General features: G+C 34.6%; 1 protein-coding gene across 2 annotated transcripts; it reads left to right on the forward strand.

Annotated features, from left to right (window-relative positions):
- Positions 1-2,889: 2,889 nt before the first annotated feature.
- On the forward strand, positions 2,890-20,339 carry LOC106132794 (growth arrest-specific protein 1). Of its 2 annotated transcripts, none has more exons than XM_013332326.2 (3): positions 2,890-3,149; positions 12,360-12,593; positions 17,095-20,339. In XM_013332326.2, the coding sequence occupies exons 2-3, from the start codon at positions 12,363-12,365 to the stop codon at positions 17,560-17,562; spliced, it is 699 nt and encodes a 232-aa protein (XP_013187780.1). In that variant the 5' UTR covers positions 2,890-3,149; positions 12,360-12,362; the 3' UTR covers positions 17,563-20,339. The 2 variants fall into 2 exon arrangements, with proteins under 2 accessions (XP_013187780.1, XP_013187779.1); XM_013332325.2 differs by lacking the exon at positions 2,890-3,149 and adding an exon at positions 8,507-8,690.
- Positions 20,340-23,184: the final 2,845 nt, after the last annotated feature.

Consider the following 23,184-nt stretch of genomic DNA (forward strand, 5'->3'; position numbering starts at 1 on the left):
TGCACTCAAGTTTAGTAAATTGAAGAACACCGTTAGAGGCCATCTTCTAGAGTTTCTCGAAACGTCATACAAAGAACATTTTATCAACAAAAAACACTATGTTGCCTCCGGGTTCTTCCTCTGTTTTGAGGAAGCGTTTTAGACCACACTGTGTTATCAACTCCTGTGTTATATTCATTACGCCATCGTCTTTGCTGAGGTGGTTCCTCATCTTCAGAGCTTTCACCCGACCCTTCTCCTCTAATATCTTGTTCCTGCTCTGATCTACTTCCTCGTCCGAGCTAGACTCAGCTTGATAATTGTCGATGTCGGCATCAACTTCTCTCAACCACGCCTCTATTTGTGCAGCTTGTCGATAATCCATTTTTATCCTAAAAATATAATGTTAAATTAATTTATAGTAAAATAATATAAATCAAAAATATTTATATTACATATTTACATCAATTTATACATAAAATAAATTAAAACAAAAAAAATATGAACTGAAAAAATACTTACGTAATTGGTCGCACGGACTACATGTGTAGTCCAGGAACTTTGCGGAGCTAGTATTGCTACATCCGCGTGTGACCGGCGCTCGTGCTGCACTGTGAACGTTCCGCGATTAGTCATTTGAAAGTACCTAGCGGCACAAGAACCTAACGTGTAGCGTTTAAGAAATAAAACTGATTTTGTATCAGTGGACTACATATGTAGTCCGCGCGACCACTGCAGGGTCTTGTGCCACGTCATATGTGTGAAAATTATTAAAATGAGTTCCTATAAATGTTGTGCAGTGCCTCAAAGCACTAATACAACAATAAAATCTCCTACGAAACTGTTTTTTTCTATGCCGATGGATTTGAATATTCGCAAGAAGTGGTTTCAGATCATGATCTAAGATCAGTGGTTACCGAGATATACTAACATTGATTTGATGTTTTCACATTCCTCAGTTCGGCAGCATAGAAATCTGGATTGTCTTTGATGAAGACAATCCAGATTTCTTCTTCCTACCATTATTGCGTCCACTTTTTGTAGGTTTCGACTGTCAGCTTTCGCGGAATTGGTTTCCATTATTATAATGTTCCATTAGTAATCCTGAGCGATCAAACACTTATAAAATCTTGAAAAATAATAGCGAACACTAAGGAACGGTACGATCCACAGTCTGTTTATGGATAATTGACGTCATAATAGAAATAGCCAATCACGTTCGTTTTTAGTCACGAGACAGCTGCATATAAAAACCAAATTTTCTGAGACGGATTTTGTTTAAATAATGCAATATTTTTATCTCGCGTTATTACAAATCGCTCCAAAAAAATAATATTAAGACTGATGACATAAAAGAAATGTATATTTTTAATACAGTCAAATAGCCTATTTTCACGTCTTTTCCTTATAACTTTGGTAGACAGCATCTCAAGTTTGTGGCGACATCTCTACGCCACTCGTCACAACATCCAATCAAACAACTAATGTCAATCATCGCGAAAAAATTTTTTATTGGAGCATAAATACAACCTCCGACACAACATTGTTGGAGCCGCGGTTCTCCAGGCATCACACCTAGCCTGGTGGAAGATCTTCCCTTTGGTGGCGGTCGAGCCGAATCATCGCTCCCGCTACAAGTTGCTGAACCAAGCTATAGGAGCAGGTATAACTTCGTGCCGACAGGAAATTATATTCATATTTAATAGCTTCCCGTTCAAAAGCTAAGCATGTTTCAATAGCTAATCAAACAAATATAATTAATTAGACAGATAAAGAGGCTGTGCTTTAAAAAAAATTGCTGTCACCTTTGATGTGAAATTTAATTAAAACCTGTTTCGGATTGCGGCCATAAATATTATTTACTATATACATCATGACACGACATTTTTTTACAGTTCCTATTACTATCAGGGTTGAAAATGATAAGAGTCTATTGTCTTGAAATTGAATCTCAATTCTATTATTAAGCCAAACAGTTAAAAGTGGCCTTTCAGACTTTTGATGACTAATGGCTCTGTCAACCGTGACTACATAGACGTGATTATGTGTTATGTTATATCTATTGTCTAGACTGAGAAAACATCAGCATGAACCAGCTTTTACCTAGCTTCGCTTCCCTAGGTTTTTCTTTATTTGTCATTTTATCAGTTCAGAGATTTCGGCTATGCATTGTCAAGTTCTCAATATGCCAATTTCTAGGAAGGTAAATGATTTATAAGTTGGCAAGCAGTAAGTAAAAGATAACATTCGATATTCCTCAGTCTTGTAATGAATCAGTAATTTATTAATTTACAGCTCCCTTTAGTCACTGCACTGTGTAGGAAATGATCCGGAGCATGAAATCACTCCCAAATGTGAGCTTCCGTCGTAACAACTCAATCAGCGCAATTTTAAAATAAACCTTTTTTGTTCAACACACAAACGTCGGCTCCGAACAAAAAACACGCTCCGTCGAAGGTCCCGGTCCCGATAATGACTTTCTCGAGAACTCGTTACATACGAACGTGAAGGGCGTAGGGCCCGTTTTATACCCAACATGGTATTTTGAACTTTATTTATACCTTAAAAGTCAATGGCGACATTTTTGCAATAGCTTAATTACGCTGTCACTTTCGTAACCTTAAAAGTAGTTCCAACTTACAAGATTAAGTTATTTCATAAATCTTCATACAAATAGCACCCAAAGACTGACTCGGACCGGTCGGTAATATAATGAAATAAAACTGCAACGAGACTATTTCGTTCAGCTACGTTTATCCCGAGTCCCGAGAAAGTAAAAGCAACAAAAGAAGGGATAGGAAGCGAAGATGAAGCTGTCATCTCGAGTTGAGGTGCGGGCGGCGGGCGCTCAGATTATACAGCACAACTTAATTCACTTCCATCGTGTACCCGCAGAGTTCTTGACTCAATCGAAGTCGCGCGCGCGCCCTTGCACTACGTCCTTTACGCACCACGACTTCAAACATTTATAAGACGAAAATATCGGATCACAAACCGGGTTGATAACATAAACTGTTCACCGAATCCTAAAATACAGTGATGTTCTCTCGTGACATTGTTTATAAGTGATACATTTGTGGATGACCGTGTAAAGTTTAACAAAAACTGGAGTTCTAAACTTTCCAACGAGAGCAAGCCATGTGACTATAGTGAGCGGGCGAGTAAGATTTGTACGTACATTTATCTTATTTTAGCTTTATTGTAAAGTTTCTAATATTAGACTTATTGCGGGTGCGGGCGATTGCATTCGGCATTAATGCACTGAACAGATTAAAAAAAATTTCATAGCCCCTTAATAAAATTATTAATAGCTTCTTACCTACATACATTTTAGTAGACTGTCTGAAGTCTGAATCTTTGACTGCAGAATTAGTTCTTAGTATTAACTACTACCTATTACTTTGCACGTGTGAATTCGTATGTACAGGATGTTATTTTATATAATAAAAAAACTTTATTGTTATAAGTTTTTTTAAGAAAGGCAGAAATTGTCAGAATCGTTTTAACTTTTTACATTTATGGCGTTGGAGATAACTAAAGGAAAAAGCTCCCAAGAAGGACTGGTCCAAGGTAGGCGGGAAAAGTTGCGAAATTAACTAATCTTTACTAAACCTTTTCACAGCAACACCAAAGGTGTAATTTGTTTACTGTTTTTGGAAGGCTTTGAATCCCGATAGTCGAGAAATCAATCGGTATTTTGATAAGAAAGAGGCAATGAACATACATAATAAGTTATCGACAAAGTTTTAACACAAAAAAATTAATAATTCTACATAATCTCAGCCCAATAGGTTTGTAAGTCCAAACATAAGACAGACCTATCACAATAACTCATGTGGTGGTACTTACAGCGACAATGAATGCTAAATGCGGTGCCAATAACTGGCATGGCCCATGTTAAAGCATTCTATAGCGAATTAGCATAGTCGTGATGAAGCATAGAAACGATCAATTGATTGGTTCTGATGCCTTCAACCCAGGTTCGTCCTTAGCAGTCTCGGAGACGTGCCCAGCACTAATGAGATATGCTATTAACTGCTTGACGTAAATAAATCACCTAACAATGATATCCTGACAAGTTATTTTAAGTGTAAGGATTGTATTGTCATCATAATATATGTGTTGTCAACGTCTGGGCAAGTATAAACTTGTAAACAAACTACCTTTAAACACAAATAAATTACACTGAGATATTTTAAAATAGGCAGAAGTTCATGATCTTGATTAACTTGTTTTGAGACGATTCGAATTCTCAAAGTTAATTTCAGACAATGTCACAATTATTAAAAAACCAGGAACACCCGTTAGAGAAACACTTTAATTGGTCAAAACGTAAAAAAAGAACTACCTATGGTGTCTCTGAGAATATTAAAGAATTGCAATTCTTAAATACTTCCAAGGCTATCTTTAACTCTATTGAGTGCACAGTTGACGTTTTTTATTGTATTATTACACAGCAATTGTTTCCAAGTCTTTAGACTTAGTTATGCGTACGGGGTACCCATTGGCGCCAAGTGATTTACGGCACCACGTTACCCATGATAATGTTGCATGGTGTCTATCTACTTTTGGTTCTGTTTGTAGCTCTTTCATTCCGACATGTATCTTATGTTCCGCTTAGAATTAATGAGACTCATCAATTTCATTATATAAACTTGTCGAAAAGTTAAAGCTAATTTTCTCAAGAGAATATTTCAAAATCTTTCAACATAAACGAGAGACAGTCTAGAAATCGATGCTGATGAGCAATAGTTTTTGTTTAAAGTATCGTAACATGATGACAGAACATTAACAATACAATACAATACACAGTCAACCGTTCTTGACTTTAAAAGGCTATTTTGTTTAACTACCGTAACATACTTATTCCTAGTTTCGCTGAACAACTGTTGAGCGGAAAATTATGCTAATCTGAGTGTAGACAGGTCCAACAAAAGATGCTAAAAATACGTCAAAAGAAAGTCCAGTGACTCTAAACATGTAGTTTTCAAAATGGATAAAAGGACTACTTTGTATCTGTATCTAAAAGAAAATGAAAGAAAGGATGTTAGTGATGTTTTTTAGCAGAATGAAGAAAACTATAACAGTAAACCCGTCAAACTTATAACATCGTAATTTTTTTACGTCAGAGGTTATAAAGATGTAATGATGACTTCTTGCGAAATAGTTAACTGAAAATGCAGGTTTAAAATTTTATAACGTGGTCATAATATAACTATAACTAAAGCAGTTCATAAAACATCTTTGTTTGTTCTAAGCCACATGAAATTGGATAAGTTCAGCTGCATCCGATGTCTGTAATCTATGTTTGCTCTAATTATGTGGACGACTCGTGTTCAAGGGTATCACATTACACGACGTGCATTATCTGCAGGATTACAGTACTCTTCCACGTGTTTGTTTAGCCTTTGATTTGATAGTGTCATAACATCATGGGAGATTCGTTTATAATCCCACTACTTCAGTTATTTGATCCGTGTTTTCCTTTTTTTTTCTCACGACGTTTTTACAACTCCGAAATAATATTTATGTGAAATAGTATTCTATGTGATATTAATTATTTCATTTTAGAATGTCATGATGAAATGGATTCGCTGAGACTTAAATGTTAATATTTCTTTAAATGTTAATATAACCAAAGGTTCCATTTGTTATTTATCGCAACATTTTTTTAAAGATTAATTATTTTATAAACGACAGACTTTTTAAAGTAATCTCGTGATTGATTCTTCTTTTGTTTCTTGAACGTAAATTAGCTAGGTAAGTCTTTTATTTTTGGGAAACTAGGTATGAGTAGCTCTTTTAACAAGTTCAGGTGATATTTAGAAATTTTACTTTTAGAAACACTACTGATATAGAAAGCTTGACCGACATTCTAAATGTGTTCCCAAATAATTTTGCGATAAATTTGGCTACGTTGCTTTGAGTTCGGTCACGCGCTGCCGTCGTCGGATTGGGGTCCGAGGTTAAATTCTCAGAATCACAAGAGGAAATCTTAATAACGCAGAAGTCATAGTAAAAAATGCTGTCAAATAATAAATTGTCTGCTGCAACACGGACCCTGGCATCTGCCTGCCACATGTCTCAATTTGTCCCAAACTAACCTTTTTCGTAATTTATGATTTCATCCCAAAAGCGGCGGATGAGTTGAGCATGGACTTTTTGAAGAGCGACGAATTCGAAAAGTCTCACAAATGAATTATCGTGTCTACTTGAATAATTTATTGTTATAAAATTAAGGCAAAGTACAAGTAATTGAATAACATGTATTAATTAATGACTTCGTGTATGCACACAAGTTGCAACAAAAAAAAGTACAAATAAAGGTGACAAAAAATATTGATCGCTTGAACTGACATTTACAAGAATTGAGTGTCAGGACGGCTACCTGGCCGTTTGTTTTTTTGCGCATCTCCAGTCTATTTGAAAATGCTACTGTCTCTACAATAAAAAGTCTTTTAAACTGTTCTCATTTTTTAAATACTAAGCTGCTTAAGTCCCTTTAAAGCCTCTTTAACGCTCACAGTTGAATAAGAACAGTTTTGGTTTAGATCAGATTTCATTTTATCAGCCAAATTTTATAGAATAAGATAAATCTTAGATGCGAATGTGAAACTTTGTTAATATTATACTGTGCCACACGAGTATCGTGAGAAAGGGTTAAATTATAATAAGCCCGCATAGAATGCTGAACAACGTATAAGGAGCTGAATGTTGTACTTTACTTGCCCTTTACTATATTAAGAAATATTTTTTTACAAACAATATTTTTTATAAATTGTATTTCATCTGTTAATTCTATATGCTTTAGATCAAATATTTAAATCTTAGGATCTCTGATAAAACCTTTTGCCTGTTTACTCCATGAAAACTAGGTACGGATTGTGATGATATTTCATTGTCATTTTGTTAATTTTTACATAAATTATGACTTCAATTAAGACCAGCATTATATTTTATAGAGACCACATACCCTAAATTTGAGATATGATAATTTTTCATAAAAATAAAAATCACGACAAAATAAATAACGCTAGATGGATGATTGTAGTGTGCTTTAACTTTATTCATTGCAGTTATGGCGAATCAGTGTATATTATTGTGATCAGATTGTAAGTATGTACTTACTTCATGAAACTAAGTACAAGTCTGTCCTACAAAGGTCAAATGTAATTACATACACACACAGCGGTAGTCGGAAAAGGTGTCTGGTTATCCTTCTGTTTATAATAGTACTTACTACATAAGTAAGTAGGTACTATTATAAAAAAGTTTCTCCGTAAAAAAGCAACTGTACAATATTTTATAGCTAAGTTAGAAAAGAACCATATTTTTTCAGATCAATAATCAGTTTGCAGCTGTATTATGCAAGAATGCAAGTTATATTTTAGCGTATTATAAACTACGATAAAGTTATCATAATTTTGTTTAAATTATAAAGTATTTTTATAAGTGGCGAAGCAATCTTCTATTGTGGTCTCTCCCTGTATCATATTTAAATCATTCTCATGATTTTATATCATTCAGATTTAAGCCTCTTTTCTTAATAAGGTTAATGACGTGAAAACAAAGATTACAATTGATATTATTGTTATTACATTTAATAAATTTATTAGTACCTATTATTCTATCCTGACCTCTACACCATAGTTTTTGTATGACAGGTTTAAGTTAGAATAAGCTTATCAGGGAATTTTATACAACTTATGACAGTTACGTAACGGTCACATGTACTGTTAGGTACCTAATATTTCAAGGGCATTTAATTGCAACTGCAGTAGTAAGTGTCGGGTGGTCCTGCACTTCTTAGAGGCTCTGTTTCAGCAGAAGCGTTCAAGTATGGTGGGGTTTTATCTCGATCTAGTACCAAGAACTCATAGGAGTCAGAACTCGTACATGTTATATAAGCCTTCTACGGCAAATTTTCGCATATAGGGTTGCATAATATGCACACTTTCAAATACACAATCATTTAGTAGTGAGTTGCCTTTAAATAAGTATTTTTAATAAAACGCAAATCTAATGGTTTTTACAATTAGGCAAAAAGTGTAGGACATTCGCCTTTATATTATTTTTTTAATTGATGACCACTATAGTATAGAAAACATAACTATGGCAATGATTTTTCTAAACTTAAGAAAAAATCTAACTGCAACAAGAAAGATGGGGGAGGACCAGTAGATTTTCCATTACAATACTCGTCGCGAATATACTTAGTTCAATTGACAGACGCTTTTGGTTAGAAAATTAACGATAGTGTAGCACATCGAGTGACAGCCCTGGCCAAGGTTTCTCACGAGCACCAATAAAGCAAGACAAACAATCGCGATAACCCAGTTACAGTCAACTACACACTTTTGCCAATTTACACATTAAAGAACGCCGTATAAAACCGACATTCTGTGACCTGTCGTCAACGAGGTGAAGCCTATAATTAATAGGTCTTGCTAAAATGGATATAACGCAACGTAGATAAAAGCTATCAGAAGGAGTGATAACGTTATCAGTCTTGTAATTAAGCCGAGAAGTGATTAAACAACCGTTTATTTGAATGTTTTGCAATGTTTTGAAATTGTTCTGATAATTAGCACTTGTTAACATTATTGTTATAGTCGGAGTTAATTTACGAGTTCAACATCTCCATATAAAATGGATCCGAAATGTAGGAAACGCAATTGAACTTATTTCATCACGCGGTGTTGGATAAATGAGTAAGTTTTTAATTTATATTTTATAGACGTTGTTATAATTCAATAAAAATACATTTTACAGTTCATTGATTTATTTTTTAATGTTATAAGTTCCAGCCTAAATCTAAATAAAAGTTCTGAAAACTCAAGTTTCAAAACGATTTTAAAAATTCTGTTTAATTTTATACATTTTGGTTGTGTTTGTCTAGTGGTTGGCGCCTAACGACACGCAATTATGAGGGGCAAGATCTCGCTCGTGTTTGCTTTTCTAGTTAGAGGTTGCAGTAGGCAGATGATGGTGTTTATTTACTGAATTGCATCGGGTTGGAGAGAATTTATTTGAAAAGAGTGAAGTCACGTTTTTCGCGTAAAAATTCTGTGCATGAGAATTATTTAGATTTTTATTTTATTTTTTAATAAAAAGGAGTCGTACTATAAAGAGCAATAAAAACAAAATAATAATTAAAATAAGTTTAATTTTTTTATTTTTATTGAAAGAAATCGATCGTAGGTAGGTACTACAATGACCAATGAAAACAAAATAATAACGATTTATTCAATATTACTTTTATTACTATAAATATTGCGTTATATAAGCATTATGAGCTTTAAACCATACAAAAATTTAAACTGAAATTAATAATAACGGCCTTATACGAACCAGTTTTAAGTTACGTTTTGTACGCTTTTAATATGTTAACGAAATGAAAATAGCTATCGTTATCGTCTATGCTAGTATTTTTTAAATATTATATTATTTAATGAAAGCTCGAAAAGTTTAAGAAAAGTAAAATGACATGTTGTATTCCAAAGTAACGTAGGTAGATAATGATATTGTTTACTATCTTACGAAACGCACGGGCTGTCCGTGTGTGCAGTGTGAACAATTACAGGGCCTTTTCACACCGGCCCGCTAACAGCCCGCCGTAACCTGTAAATATGTCGCGCTGATGGGATTCTTGGATCTTCGTGGTTTTGATCTGTCGGCTTCGTGTTCTGGTGTAAGTAGGGCGAACGTACTGGGAGATAGTCGTGGGTCACGTTTCGAAATTCTCTGAAATTGAGCGACGCTATCTATGTTCCATTAGCGTCATGATTTTGTGTTGCCCTTTTTGAATTTGATGTTCTTATAAATATTTATAATTTTATCCAGCTAAGTTATGGAGAATTTGAAGTGAATGTTATGTCTAAGGACGATAAAGTAGTTGGTGTGATATTATTAAAAGATTGAGGCCATGGGGTATCATGCCCATCCTACATCATTTAGGTACAGAGAGAAGAAAAATAGGTCCATAACTATACAGTTCAATGTAGTTATAGTGCCTAAAAGTTTTTTCAGAAAAGTAATTGTTATTATAATAAGCGTTACTCAGCACTGCTTTTGTGGGTTCATCTTTCTTGTTGTTTTTTTTTGCATCTACATCGGCTATCGACCCGTGCAGTGTGGAAGGGTTGTCAAAAAGAACAAAAAAAAATTGTCGTAGTCATAATATAATGATTTAAAAATAAAAAGATTCTGAATAAATAAGAGAGCTACATAAACCTTAGTTGCTTTTAGCGCATTTTCTCCATATTCCGTTGTGAATAAAAACAATTTATTAGTCCTAATTTGTTTTTCCGGTCGAGGCTCCTTGTTTAATTTAAAGACAGATTTATAACTAATTTCCATGAAGAGTTTAGGTAACTCTAATTCTCATATCTCCTATCTTCAACTTTGTTGTTCTACTGTAAAGACAAAAGGTAATGGTATCTTTCGTTGCAAACAAACAATTTATCAGTGCTGCTAGTAGTTAGCTAGTATTTAAAGAATGACACCATATCATTATAGTATAACTCGATTGGATCATGTTTACCAGATGGTTACGATGTCAATGTTTCAGGTTTCGAGTTAGGTCATATGGTTATAAACAAATATCAAGTAAATTGTTGTGAAAAAACTTCCGGATACTACTTTGTAACGTAACACGCATTTTCTTAAATATTTTTTTTGTAAAGTTGTAATATTTTTCTCAACTCAAACGGCGTTAACGACTTTAAAGTCCATTTCTTTATGTCTTTAAGGTAAACAATATAAATAAAAACAAAATGTTTGTTGTTAAATAATTTTTAGCTGAAGAGAAAATAGTAAAATGAAATAACGGATGTCATATTGTCACTTTCGATATTAACTATACTTTATTTTAGAATTTTTTTTTTCAAAGAAAACACGATTCAAGATTTTCACCTTAATTCAGTAGGTTCTTACCTAACTAAAGATATGGCTATTAGAAGTGTCATATGATGACTTGATAAATGTTTTACTATAATTTCCGCGTAGTTTGAAAACTCATAAATATTTCCAATGATTTGGAAAATTCTATGATTCTATATTTGACTTGTCTGACTATTCGAAATATAATTTCTGGCGTTGAGCCAATTCGAATTGATGTAAATTTCTGTTTATTAAATTATACTTAAAATCCGCAAATGCTTCAGAATATGGGGTGATCCTTACTCATTTGTTACCACGCAACAAAAATGTAGAAGCGCTTTGTCTGATTCAAATGAGACATTCTAGGTGTATAATAAAACAATGAGATATTTATATCTACACATCTATAAGAGATAAGATTTGGATATTAAAGGAGGATTTATAAAAAAAAAAAGATGCTGAGTGTGGCACGACATTCTTAAAAAGGATTTCTTTCTAGTTTAATGCAAAATTAAAAAAGAAAAAAATATATTTATTCTACAGACCACAGATCGCCAGCCCTGTTATACGTTACGGTAAAAGTGTAAGTTAGTAGCGAGTGACAAGTGGACGTGAGCGAGTATGTTTGTTTTGAGCGCGGGCCGGCGCAGGCGCAGGTTCCAAGAACACATACACAGTCCTTGTTACGGACAAATCTATTGTTACAGCTTTGCCTCGAGTACATTATAAACATGGTTTGGACAGGCTTGTATGAGAAGATTAGATCAGGAAGTGATGACTTGTAGTAATTTTAATAAAAATTCAAGTACGTTGTTTACCTGCGTACTTACGAAAAGTATGAGAAAAGTCTTATGTAAACATTTGCATCAGCTATTTAAGATTTCAGTATATATTTTTTTCTTATATTGCAATCAGAAAAACCACTTTCTAGAAGTGACCGCAAGAAATCTGAGTGGGTGTATATATAATTATCACTGACAAATAATTTTCCTGTACAGATACCATTTTTTTCTCTACTTTAATATTTAAACATTTTTTTAGTTTTGTTTGTACTTGTTCAAAGATAACCTCTTTTTTGTTTATTAATGATACTGTTGTGTTATTATTGCAATATTTATTCAGACAAGAGTTTATAAAATAGGGTTACAATTAATTTAAATAGTAATTTCTTTCTGCTAGGACAGAATTCTATATACATATATGTATATTAAACTTCAACCCATACAAAACTTACATACATTTATTTTAGGGCTAAGTCAATTAATATATTTGTAACAAAACGTAATTTTCGATTTGAATATTAATATTATTAATAATTTATAACCATATATGAAAATATCTACACCACCATAACATTAATATTTGTCCTTAACATGCTTCGTCAATATATGTATGTAATAGGAAATTATCCTCCAATTAAAACACAATTATTAAAAAAAAAAGAATTTCAAAAAAGAACGGTTTCTTCACCGCATTTAAATTTTAATGTATTGTTACAGGTGATGTGGCTGTTGGTGGCAGTGGTGTTGGCTGTACCAGCCGTCGCCCAAGCCCTGTTCTGCGATGACGCCCGTCTGCGGTGCGCCTACCGCTCGGGCTGCGGCGCGGCCCTCAACAACTACATGATGTACTGCAGTGACGTTCTCAATCGCCCTATGAATAAATGTCCGGAGGAGTGCGAACATGCTCTGATTGCATTGACATCCACCGTTGAAGGGAAGGACTTGATGAATGTAAGTTTGTTAGTAATTTGTTTGTCATTAAGTATTATGTGCCGTGTGGTTTCCGGCACCATTAGAAAAGAAAGAATAGAACCACTCCATCTTTTTCCCATGGATGTCGTAAAAGGCGACTAAGGGATAGGCTTATAAACTTGGGATTCCCCTTTTAGGCGATGGACTAGCAACCTGCCACTGACACCTGTAAAACAAACACAGGCACATTTGTAAACAATAATTTCTCAACAAATAATTTATCTGATTGATTACATATTCACATCGCTTATTATTTTGAAATTTCTACAACAATCTAACTGTAATATAATTGACAGTTACAACTTGAAATGAGACAGTCGACCGTTAAGTTAAATTGCATCTCATTGAAACAGACGCCAAACACAATTTCAACTAGTTAACGTTTTCAACAAGTTGTATCTCAATTGAGGGGCTAATAAATCGGGCGGTCGTGTAGTGCATTATTTTAATATTTTGAACACGCCCCGGAGATTGCGTACGAGTGCCGATGTCATGCTTAATTAGGGCTGTCGACGGTAACTTAACAAGATTACATAGTAGAACTTAAGAGCTTAATTCGTTTAATGTCTCAGAAGTCAAAGATTAATGGCAGTTTTTGTCAGACTTTGTAAGTTAAAATTAAAGTTTCATAGATAATATAGTATTTTAGTTCGAAATCAAATTTCCTTAAACTTTAAAGGAACTTTTTATAGACTCTTTTGAATAATGTTTTTAAATTCCTTCCTTCTCGGTTTTTATCCATATCCTTTTGGGCCCACTGATGTATCCAGATAACTCGGTCAAGTCAAGCTTTACGTGGCTGGGTGTCAAACCAACGTTCATTCTACTTATTGACTTTACCGCTAGGAAAATAAACTCTACTTATAACGTGATTTGCCTTAGTTGCGTTCAATTTAGGTTAGCCTTTACGGCTCAGTTGCATAAAATATACCTTAGGCCTATAAAGGTAATCGTTATTAAAGTTAAGTCTAGCTTGCATGAAGAGAGTTATGAATGTGGATGAAGCGAAGGAAATATGCAGAGATCGTGGCAAGTAGAAAGAGGTAGTCTCTGCCTACCCCTCCGGGAAAGAGGCGTGATTTTATGTATGTATGTATGTTATTAAAGTTAGCTTTTCCGTAGCAACCCTAAGTACGATGCATGTAAACAGACGGCGCAATAAAATCTAATTTAGACGTCGACGGCAGATTTGTCGGCGACGGCACCGCACCGGCCGGCTCGGTTGACGACCCCGCTGGTGGTTTTGTTCTTACACGAGAACAAATAAATATATATATACGGGACAAATAATATATACGGGACAAATTACACAGATTGAGTTAGCCTCGAAGTAAGTTCGAAACTTGTGTTACGAGATACTAACTCAACGATACTACCTATATTTTATAATAAATACGTATATAGATAAACATCCAAGACCCAGGCCAATCAGAGAAAGTTCGTTTCTCATCATGCCCTGGCCGGGATTCGAACCCGGGACCTCCGGTGACACAGACAAGCGCACTACCGCTGCACCACAGAGGCCGTCAAATGGTAACCAACGCCATGGAATCTTCATGTTTCGATACGTATTTAGGTATGAGAAGATGTTAATCGTAACATTTCATTGATTCGTAATGCAAAGAAGTCGAAGTTGGTTGAGACGAACGCCTTGTCCACTTATTAGCATTTTTTTCTTACACGAGACTAAATTTTAATACCATAAGTAACGAGAAAGTAAGAATCAGACTGAGTATAACATTGTACCTTGTATGTTATGTATCTTTTGAACGGCATTAGAATAGAATAGATTTATCTACAAAATTGGATACATGGTATCACTTATTGACGTCACATAACTTAAATCTAATTATAACTACTACCGCTTGCAAAGCGCATGTGTAGAAGAAGCGGCAAAACAAACTACACTGCAGTATTTTCATCGGACGTCAATTTACAAATATAGATCTCTGAAATCTACATCGTGGATGTATGCACATTGTCTACATCAAAAATTACATTATAATACAGAATTATTAAACTTTGGTCATTTTGGTTGTGGCCACTATATTCGTGACAACATAACCTAGGCATCAGCAGCTGAATTAACCACATAAAACAATTGCAAAGTTCAACTCAATAAAAAGCCTTTTAGTCCATATCTGTAATGGACCTCCCGGTGGTTGCAGGTGTGCAAGTACACACAGGCTCACACAGCTTATCATTGCATTTATTGTAATTTCAATATCTGTGTAACGTGAGTATTTTTGATAACTGTTTTAAATGACCCAACTATTAGAATATTTTGCCTTCGTGCACACTTATATTTCAAATTTCGAAAATGCGTGAGTACGATTTAATAGTATAAGCTAATAAGTACATCCTGTATTACGTGTGTCGTCCTGAATCATTAATGAAATCTCGTAGACCTTTTGTTTTTATAATAAGGATAACATTAAAAAGCTATCATGATGTATATATTATATATATATTTATCGAGAAAGCCATAAGAATTAAATTTTCGGAGGCTGTGGTTACTTTTTGTTAAAATTTTGAACCAAACTATGTTTGAACCATGTTATTATGTCAGCTCAATATCTTGATTTTATAGAACAGGTATCTTTCAAATATAGACAAAATAATTTCGACTATGAAAACACATGATTTAGTAGGTACAATGTCGAAAAATTGAAAACACTCCTACTATTGTTGGCGGTTAAAAAAGTTCGTTTTTTTGTACTTCATAATAAGATGCAGGCGGATAAACTATGAACATTTAGCTTTTGAATTTATGCAATTCCAAATGCAGGCATGTAGCCTGAATAACCATATACATAGTAAGCAATGACTGCTTTTGAGCGGTATAGATAAGGTTATTCGAAAACTGGTCGAGTCCAGCCCTTAATTATGTCGTCTCGAAGCGGCGTGATTATTGTACTACAGTGGGTTGAGAAACGTACAACTAGGGTCACCAAATACAATCTACTTACCCATACTTATTATTACTAGAACAAAAAATAACCCACACATCTAGCCTTTAACCCTAGGGAAGTTCTTAGCGTCCCTTGTAATGAATAAATTCAGTAGGTATATTTAGATAAATTTGGTACCTACAGCGATAGAAATGACATTCAAGAATATCATTAGATGATTTTTCATTTTTTTTGTCAGCGAAAACCTGGTCTAAAGCTACTAATAATTGTTAGACATGAGATGTGTATTTTAAAGTACAACGGTGATGCCTATCTCTTCATAGTTGACGACTAATGCATAAAACAATCGGTTAAAAGCTGAAACTTTTAATGACCAGATTAATTTATTTATTTAAGCATCATAATTTGAAAAGAAAACATTCCTACGTGAACCTTTACAATTCTGCAATAATCTCTAGTCTCTAAGACTGGTCAAGGTTTCCTTATTCCCCAGTGTCATGGAAGTCAGATGAGTGTCGTTTCATGTTATTCCCTGACACTCACTCCTAATTTCTGGATTGTGTTTAAAGGTCGGGCTCGGCCCTTCACAGAGGGGGATAAAGATTTGTTTTGATACGATTTTGCAAATCTCCCTTCATAAAGTGTAAATATAGGTCCATATGGACATTTTGGTAACCCTATTAGACGTTGGAGGAGCGGCCGCATACAGCCTTGAGGTTTGACGTCTTGATCGAGTCTCGGGACCTACCGCAGCGGCGCCCGCGCAGGTGTTGCCCGCCACAAAAAACAAGCGTAAGTCGGCGGCCCCGTATCTCCGCTGCGAACCTAGATATCCAAATTGACCTTAAAAACCGTCGCTGTAACGAATTAGCACGTTAGTTACAGCTACAAGCTTAATCTCTAATCCTGGTAATTTTGCGCCAAAGAAGTACGGTCGACAGATACAACAGATCCAATCTTCCCGGATTCTACAATCATCTTATTTATCTTTTAGGCGATGAGCTAGAGACCTGTCACTAAGCCATTTAACTTAATGTAGTCTTCTCGAGATTGCTGGCTCTATAAAGACGTGATATATATATATATATATATATATATACCTATAGTATGTATGTCTTCAGCTAAATTGTCAATATAGCTGTGCAACTTAATACGTAAATAACTGTATTTCAAATGTGATATGTCTTGGGTGTGAGTAAAAAAAACAGTTTGAGAAATCCAATTTAAATATTAATACGCGACCATTTGCCGCAGATTATGCAAATTCAAAATAATTCTCATTCATAAATGTAAAATTTTATGTTCGTGACTACTTTGCTTAATCCAACTTAGATGAGTATCGATTGCGTTACCGCATTTATAATACAATGATTTCGTAAATATACATAGTGACCAAAATATTTCTGATAATCGTAAAAAGTTTTATAACCATGAAAAATTATTATACGCGTTGTATACTATCGGAATTTACGACTTTCGGAATATTTATTGTTAACAGTAAAATTAGAATTCAGATAAGAATTTGGTGTGGTGGACCAACATTAATATATTGTTTTCTTTTGTTACAGTGCCAGTGCGAGAATGAGTATTGCAAGGCGACAAAGCATAGGATTGAAATTTGTCGAAGCCAAGTTTTGAAGGGTGCCGCTAACGCTACCTCGTCTTGTCGCCTCTCTCAACTGATCTGCCTCGCGGACTCCCAATGTGCAGCTGCGTTAGACTATTATCATAGACTTTGCTGGTCTATGTACGAAGGGAAGAAATGTTCGCGAAGATGCCGAAATTCCATCGGCATACTGAGAAAGCAAGAGAAAGCTGCAGCTTTATCATCTTGCAAGTGCGACGGTAACGAAGACTACGACTGTCCCAAGATGCAGAGCAACTTTGCAAGGCTATGCTTCAAGCACACCAATTACAAAGGGAAGAACAAAGTGAAAGAGGAACATACCCCCGAAGTGGTTATGGGTTCCGCTTCTTCTTTATCCGTGTCCTGGGTATTAGTCGTGCTGAGTTACTGGACTTACACATTATTATAGTTATAGGTCTACCTCGTAAAGTAAATACTTTTATTGTCAAGCCTTTATCCTATTTCGAAATACGAGTCGGGCTTGGCGTGAAGGTGTATTAATTTATAGCATCGAAGTACAATACTTTGTGTAAATATGTGAATATTGTAGTTGTACGAGGGAACGCAAGGGTTTGGGAGTATTGCAGAAGTTTTTGTGCGTGTGTAGAGTGTGGTTCGTGCGCCGCCCACGGCCGCTGTCGCCGTGCTATAAATATGGCCGTCGGTGGTGGTCCCGTGACAAATGCTGGCTGTCCCCGGTGCAGCGTTGCGCCGATTGATCTAACGACTGCCACAAATTGACAGATTATGCTCGATGTGGAATTTAAAGTTTTATTTAGTTTGCTCGCTGATTTATATTGGCAGACTCATTAGAAATTCATTCAATCTAAAGTCTTTCAATTAAGTTCAATGAAATCTTAACAACTTTTCGTGTGAATAGAAATTGTGATATAAACCACTGCCCAATGCAAATTTAAGTACCCACCTAAATGATGAGTCTTCATAGGAATTTTTACATTGTAACTTTTATCGAGGTAGAGTTTCATCATATACATTATAGATCGCATTTCGTAAAGTGCTAAGCTATAATATTATCTACATATTAATTATTATTTTAAAAAGTACAAAATTAGCTTTATAAAGAGGCAATACTTTTGTGTTCTTAATTTAAATTATGACGGGCCAGGGCTAGGGAAGTGGATGTTCTAATGACACAGTCGTATCCAATTCCGGTGTCTGAGACACTAATCGTCGCCGGTGATTTAGGTCCACAGGCGCGTATGCTACCGTCACGTCGAACATCGTCGTTTTGTTAGCATCCGTTTGAACATAGAACATCAATAATCCCGTGAAATTCCGAACTATACTAGAAACATTTTGTGATTACTTCTTTTAATTTGTAGCCAGTATCCAGGCATTATTTTTTCTGATATATCGGGTAACTAGGTTTGTTCTGATTATTAGGAAAAATATACAGAAAGAACAATTTATTCTTGACGGCCAGTGCTATGAACCGGTTCTTTTGAGTCGATGTGGGCGTGCAAATGTTATCAAAATAAACAAGAGCACAACGTAGCTATTTCGTATCAAATTGAGTGTTTCTGGAGTGGTTGGAATCGGCGAAACTGTTTTTTTAACGTTCACTTGTGTATGAGTAACACCGTCGTTCATGTTCTGGGTTGAAGCTAAAAAATAATTATTAAGAGACTTAGTTTATGACTTAAATCGAGTTTGTCTTATTACAGTAATAAACTTAAGTCTGTTAACATTTTAATATTTTTACAATAAAATACTACAGAAATATGATTTCTTGTCTCTTTTATATCATAAATTGATCTGAAGGACTAATCAAAATGTAATTAGCAATTCATCTTTCAACAATTCTTACCAATGTTCCATCGCACTTTGTACGCATGCATAATGTGGATGCATACAATGCTCAGAATATGAATGAACCTCTCGTAATGTGGATTTTATAGCCCTATAAAACACATAATGCATTTGCAATTTAAAAAAGCTTATGTTTAGGATTATTTTTCTATTGATAAATTTAAAGGTACACGTTACGAAAGTCAAATTACATTTCTTTTTAGTTACAATAAGTTTTAGTGTAGAACAGGCATGGATATTAGTGGATTATTGGTAATTTTGTGGAATTCTTCAAAGAGCTTCTCTGTCGGATAGGCGAGATATATCAATTCGTCAAATTAAATCCCAAAATGACCTTTCATTTGCTTCAAGAATCTGTGGAACACCTTGCACGTTTAATCAAAAATGTATATTTAACAGATTTCCTGTCCCATGATTATATATATATACAGAAACTAAAATACATGTAAATGAAAATATTTTAGATTGCTTTCAATAAAATAATTCTTATAACATTCGTTATTTTTACGGACAAGAAATCTGTTAAATATCCAATTTTAGCAACAACAGAAAGATTTTGTACCATTTTTTAAATAGACTACCTACATTACTACATAATTTATAATTTTAAGTTCTCATATAAATTTAAAATTATACGTAGGCTTTTATTATTAGAATCATTTAATGATTTATGTATGTTAATGAAATGATTGTTTAAATCTGTGCATTGGTGCATATCCTTTCTTACAGTACAAATTACTTTACATGTGTAAAAAAATATTGTTCGCCTGACGAGGCTTAAAAATATTATTGTTACTAAACTCTTATTAATACATCTAAACAAACCAGTATTTTCTTAGTTCTGGTCTTCTTTTTATTTTATTAAAGTACTTAGTAAAGAGTACTAACAATATTAAGTAGGAAATGGATTTTTCAGACTTTTTTATATCGATAAAAAAGATTGTGTGTGTATGCTTCAGTTGGTTTGAGTGTGTTAATAGCAAATTAGAAATATAATGAAATCCTTATTGAATTACACAAATTAAATTCGTATGTTTTAATTATAACAGTCCATTTTTTAAGACCAATTATAACTTTCTTTTTAGGTTAGTTTATATATATCTAAGTAACAGGTTTTGACAACATATTAACCACAGTTTACCAAAGTGAGATTATTAGATTTATTATAAAACTGTAAATAATGATCAGTTGCATGTAGCTAAGTTTTACTATAAGGAAAATCGTACAAAGTATTTTTAGCATTATAGGTAATAATAATTTATTGAACTAGCTTCTATCGATATTGTAAAAAATTGTTGCATTTGTTTCGTTTTTGTAAAATTATTTTAAGGATTCTAGGTTGTATTTATTTTACAAAATTGCAATAAATAACTGTTTTCTATATAGTATTTGTTTTAATTATTCGTAATTTTTTAGGTTTACAAGCTCCACAAGTTCGCATAATTGCATAACGCCTACGGCATGATTACCCCGAAATTCAATATACACCTTTCCATTAAAAACACTTTTTAAGAAAATATCATAATTTTTTTAAAAGTACTCTTTGGCAATAAAGTAAAGACAGAACTGAAATGTCAGCAAGTTCGATGTTTATCAGCTTTGGGAGCAACTGGGAACTCGCGAAAATGAGAGGGTGTAGTTTCTAAATACCGCAATAAAGGCAAGTGATTATAAAGTGATAAGAAGGAAGTAAGTAAAACTAAAATAGGTTGCTAATGCACTTATAATTTTAGCACAAGGTAGTCACGTTCAAGGGAGATAACATATAATTTTATTTTCTTATTGTAAAAGTAAAAGGTGGTCAGATGGGAGACGCTTCGTGTAAAAACCTGATTTACCCAACCCAGGGTCCATGGTCAAAGGTATATACCGGGCTTTTCACCAAAGTGGTGAGAATAATAAGAATGTACCTGGGACTAAGGCCAGAAGGATGTGTAAAAAAAGGAAAAGGTGACTGAACATTATCAATGGAATTGCAAACATAACACTCAACTCATTTACGTTGCAACATTTTTGCATGCTGATGTTTTGGTACAAAACTGTCAATCTATATGTTTCTTTTAAATAAATAAATAAAATAAGTAAATAAAAGAAAGGATACATTACAATACACTAACAACAGTTGCTGGTAAATGCACTAAAGGTTTATTATTTTTCCGAACCTATTTCATATCTAATTATTAAGACCTATGAAGGCATATTCGTATTTTTGTTTGTTTACAGAATACTTATTAATTAAAGTTAACTTAATGAAGTTCTTACTTATAACTTCAAAAAATTTAATCAATAACAATTTACTCATTTTTTTTCTGTTACATCTTTGTCAGTTGACACGGTTCGTTCCTACCATTCTTGACTTTATCTAATGTAACTTATTCATTATGTAATGGACATACAAAAACTGGTCACATAAAATATTTTTTGCGCCCGATACCCCCGGCGGTGTTGCGTAAGTTAGCACATCCGTTCACATGAACTCAGATCTAGTTTTGCCAAAATTATCACGTACAGCCCATAAGCCCAGCCTCTTAACTCACACGAGGACCGTCGAGGGTCCTCGATATTATAGGAGATTAGCCCTTCATGTTAAGTATAACTTTGCCAAGAGGGATTATCCGGCGCAGATGTAAAAGAACCGTGTGAAAGTATTACCAATTTTAAGGAGTGCATGAAGAGAGTTGTTAATGTGGATGAAGCGAAAGAAGTAAGCAAGGATGTGGCAACTGGAAAGATGTATTCTCTGCCTACCCTTCCGGGAAAGAAGCGTGATTTAAACACAATTCCTCTAATCAGACCATTGAATTCGCATATCTCCGCACGTGAGCATGTGCCCGTCCCTGGGTGGTCCCAATTACAACAGCCATATTTCCACGTATGTCTTACGTAACCTCAATTATTACCACTTCAAGTAAAGATGACCATTAGCCGCCTGAGCTTGGGGCTAGACAAAAACCCCACGTAACTTGAACGCATGATCAACTAAGAAATAATGATGAGATAGCCAAGTTATGTGCGTGGAATTCTTTTAATTGGACCGTTGTCTAATTTGTAGTCATGGTGTTCTCATCTCATTATTTGTAGTTTTTTTATTTAAAAATTTATACGAGAAATTCCTCTTCGGCTGACTATGTGCCTTTTACTGAAGTAAAATACATAATAAATGTATGTGATCTTCAGGCTATTTATTTTATTTAGAGAACTAAACGTAAAATAATCAGGCCAGAGATAGAACGAAATAAAAGCGGACCGTGGAGGAGGACAAGCCACAGCGCCATAGGAAGTAAGCGGAGGAAGTAAGTAAGCTGAAACAAGCTTTTGCCTGTAGTTCCACCCGCTCAAAACAAAAATTTGAATTTTTTTCTCGTGAGAATTTTCGGAAAATAAAAATTCCGTTGGCGTTTCATCGCAATCAATTTTTCCATAACATAAAAGTTTACAGAAGCCTATCGACATTATTGCAGAAAAGATAATGCCCAAGCAATTATGTATGTAGTGTTTATTTCGCGGACGTAAACAGTGCAAGTACCCGTGTACTGTGAGGCCAAATGAAGTCATCTCAGACCACCGCGCTCGGAGGAAGGCTAAGGATGCGACGCGGGGTAGAAAAACATTTTTTTTTAATAAAGTGGTTGTAATAGAAAAATAAATGCTTAGACGGTTAGATCATATCGAAGACGTTCTGGTTAAAATCAGCGTAATAGTACCTTAAACCGACGAGATTGCATGAAAAGATTGATGAATGTGGACGAACAAGAAGGTAAGTACAGTGGCAAAGCCCGTGGAAAGCAGAAAGAAGTACCCGAAACCGCCGAGCTTGTATGAAGAGAGTTATGAATGTGGACGAAGCGAAAGAAGTATGCAGAGATCGTGGCAAGTGGAAAGAGGTAGTCTCTGCCTACCCCTCCGGGAAAGAGGCGTGATTTTATGTATGTATGTATGTAGACAAGCTGTATGAAATATAAATATTACATTAGAAAGACGTTGAAGGAAGTTCTGATCTCTTATGGGACAGACCGAACAGTCTCGAAAGAACTGCTCAACACATTCAGCTGTATAACCTTAATGATGTAATTGAGATTCAAATAGTGACCTGTTGCTAGCTTATTGAAAACGAACATGAGAAGATGCAAGAAGTTCTTATTTAATAATTCCCTTAGACTGGCAACCCTAATGGATGTAACGTCACGAAGCTCCACGCCTC

Source organism: Amyelois transitella, chromosome 19 (assembly GCF_032362555.1).
Source record: "Amyelois transitella isolate CPQ chromosome 19, ilAmyTran1.1, whole genome shotgun sequence".
NCBI classification, from domain to species: Eukaryota; Metazoa; Arthropoda; class Insecta; order Lepidoptera; family Pyralidae; genus Amyelois; species Amyelois transitella.

What these genes read in the sequence shown, in the direction of transcription:
- LOC106132794 (XM_013332326.2), top strand. Translation starts at nt 12,363, where the DNA reads ATGTGGCTGTTGGTGGCAGTGGTGTTGGCTGTACCAGCCGTCGCCCAA. An exon ending in AAGGGAAGGACTTGATGAAT is followed by an intron (nt 12,594 to 17,094) that starts GTAAGTTTGTTA and finishes CTTTTGTTACAG; the next exon opens with TGCCAGTGCGAGAATGAGTA.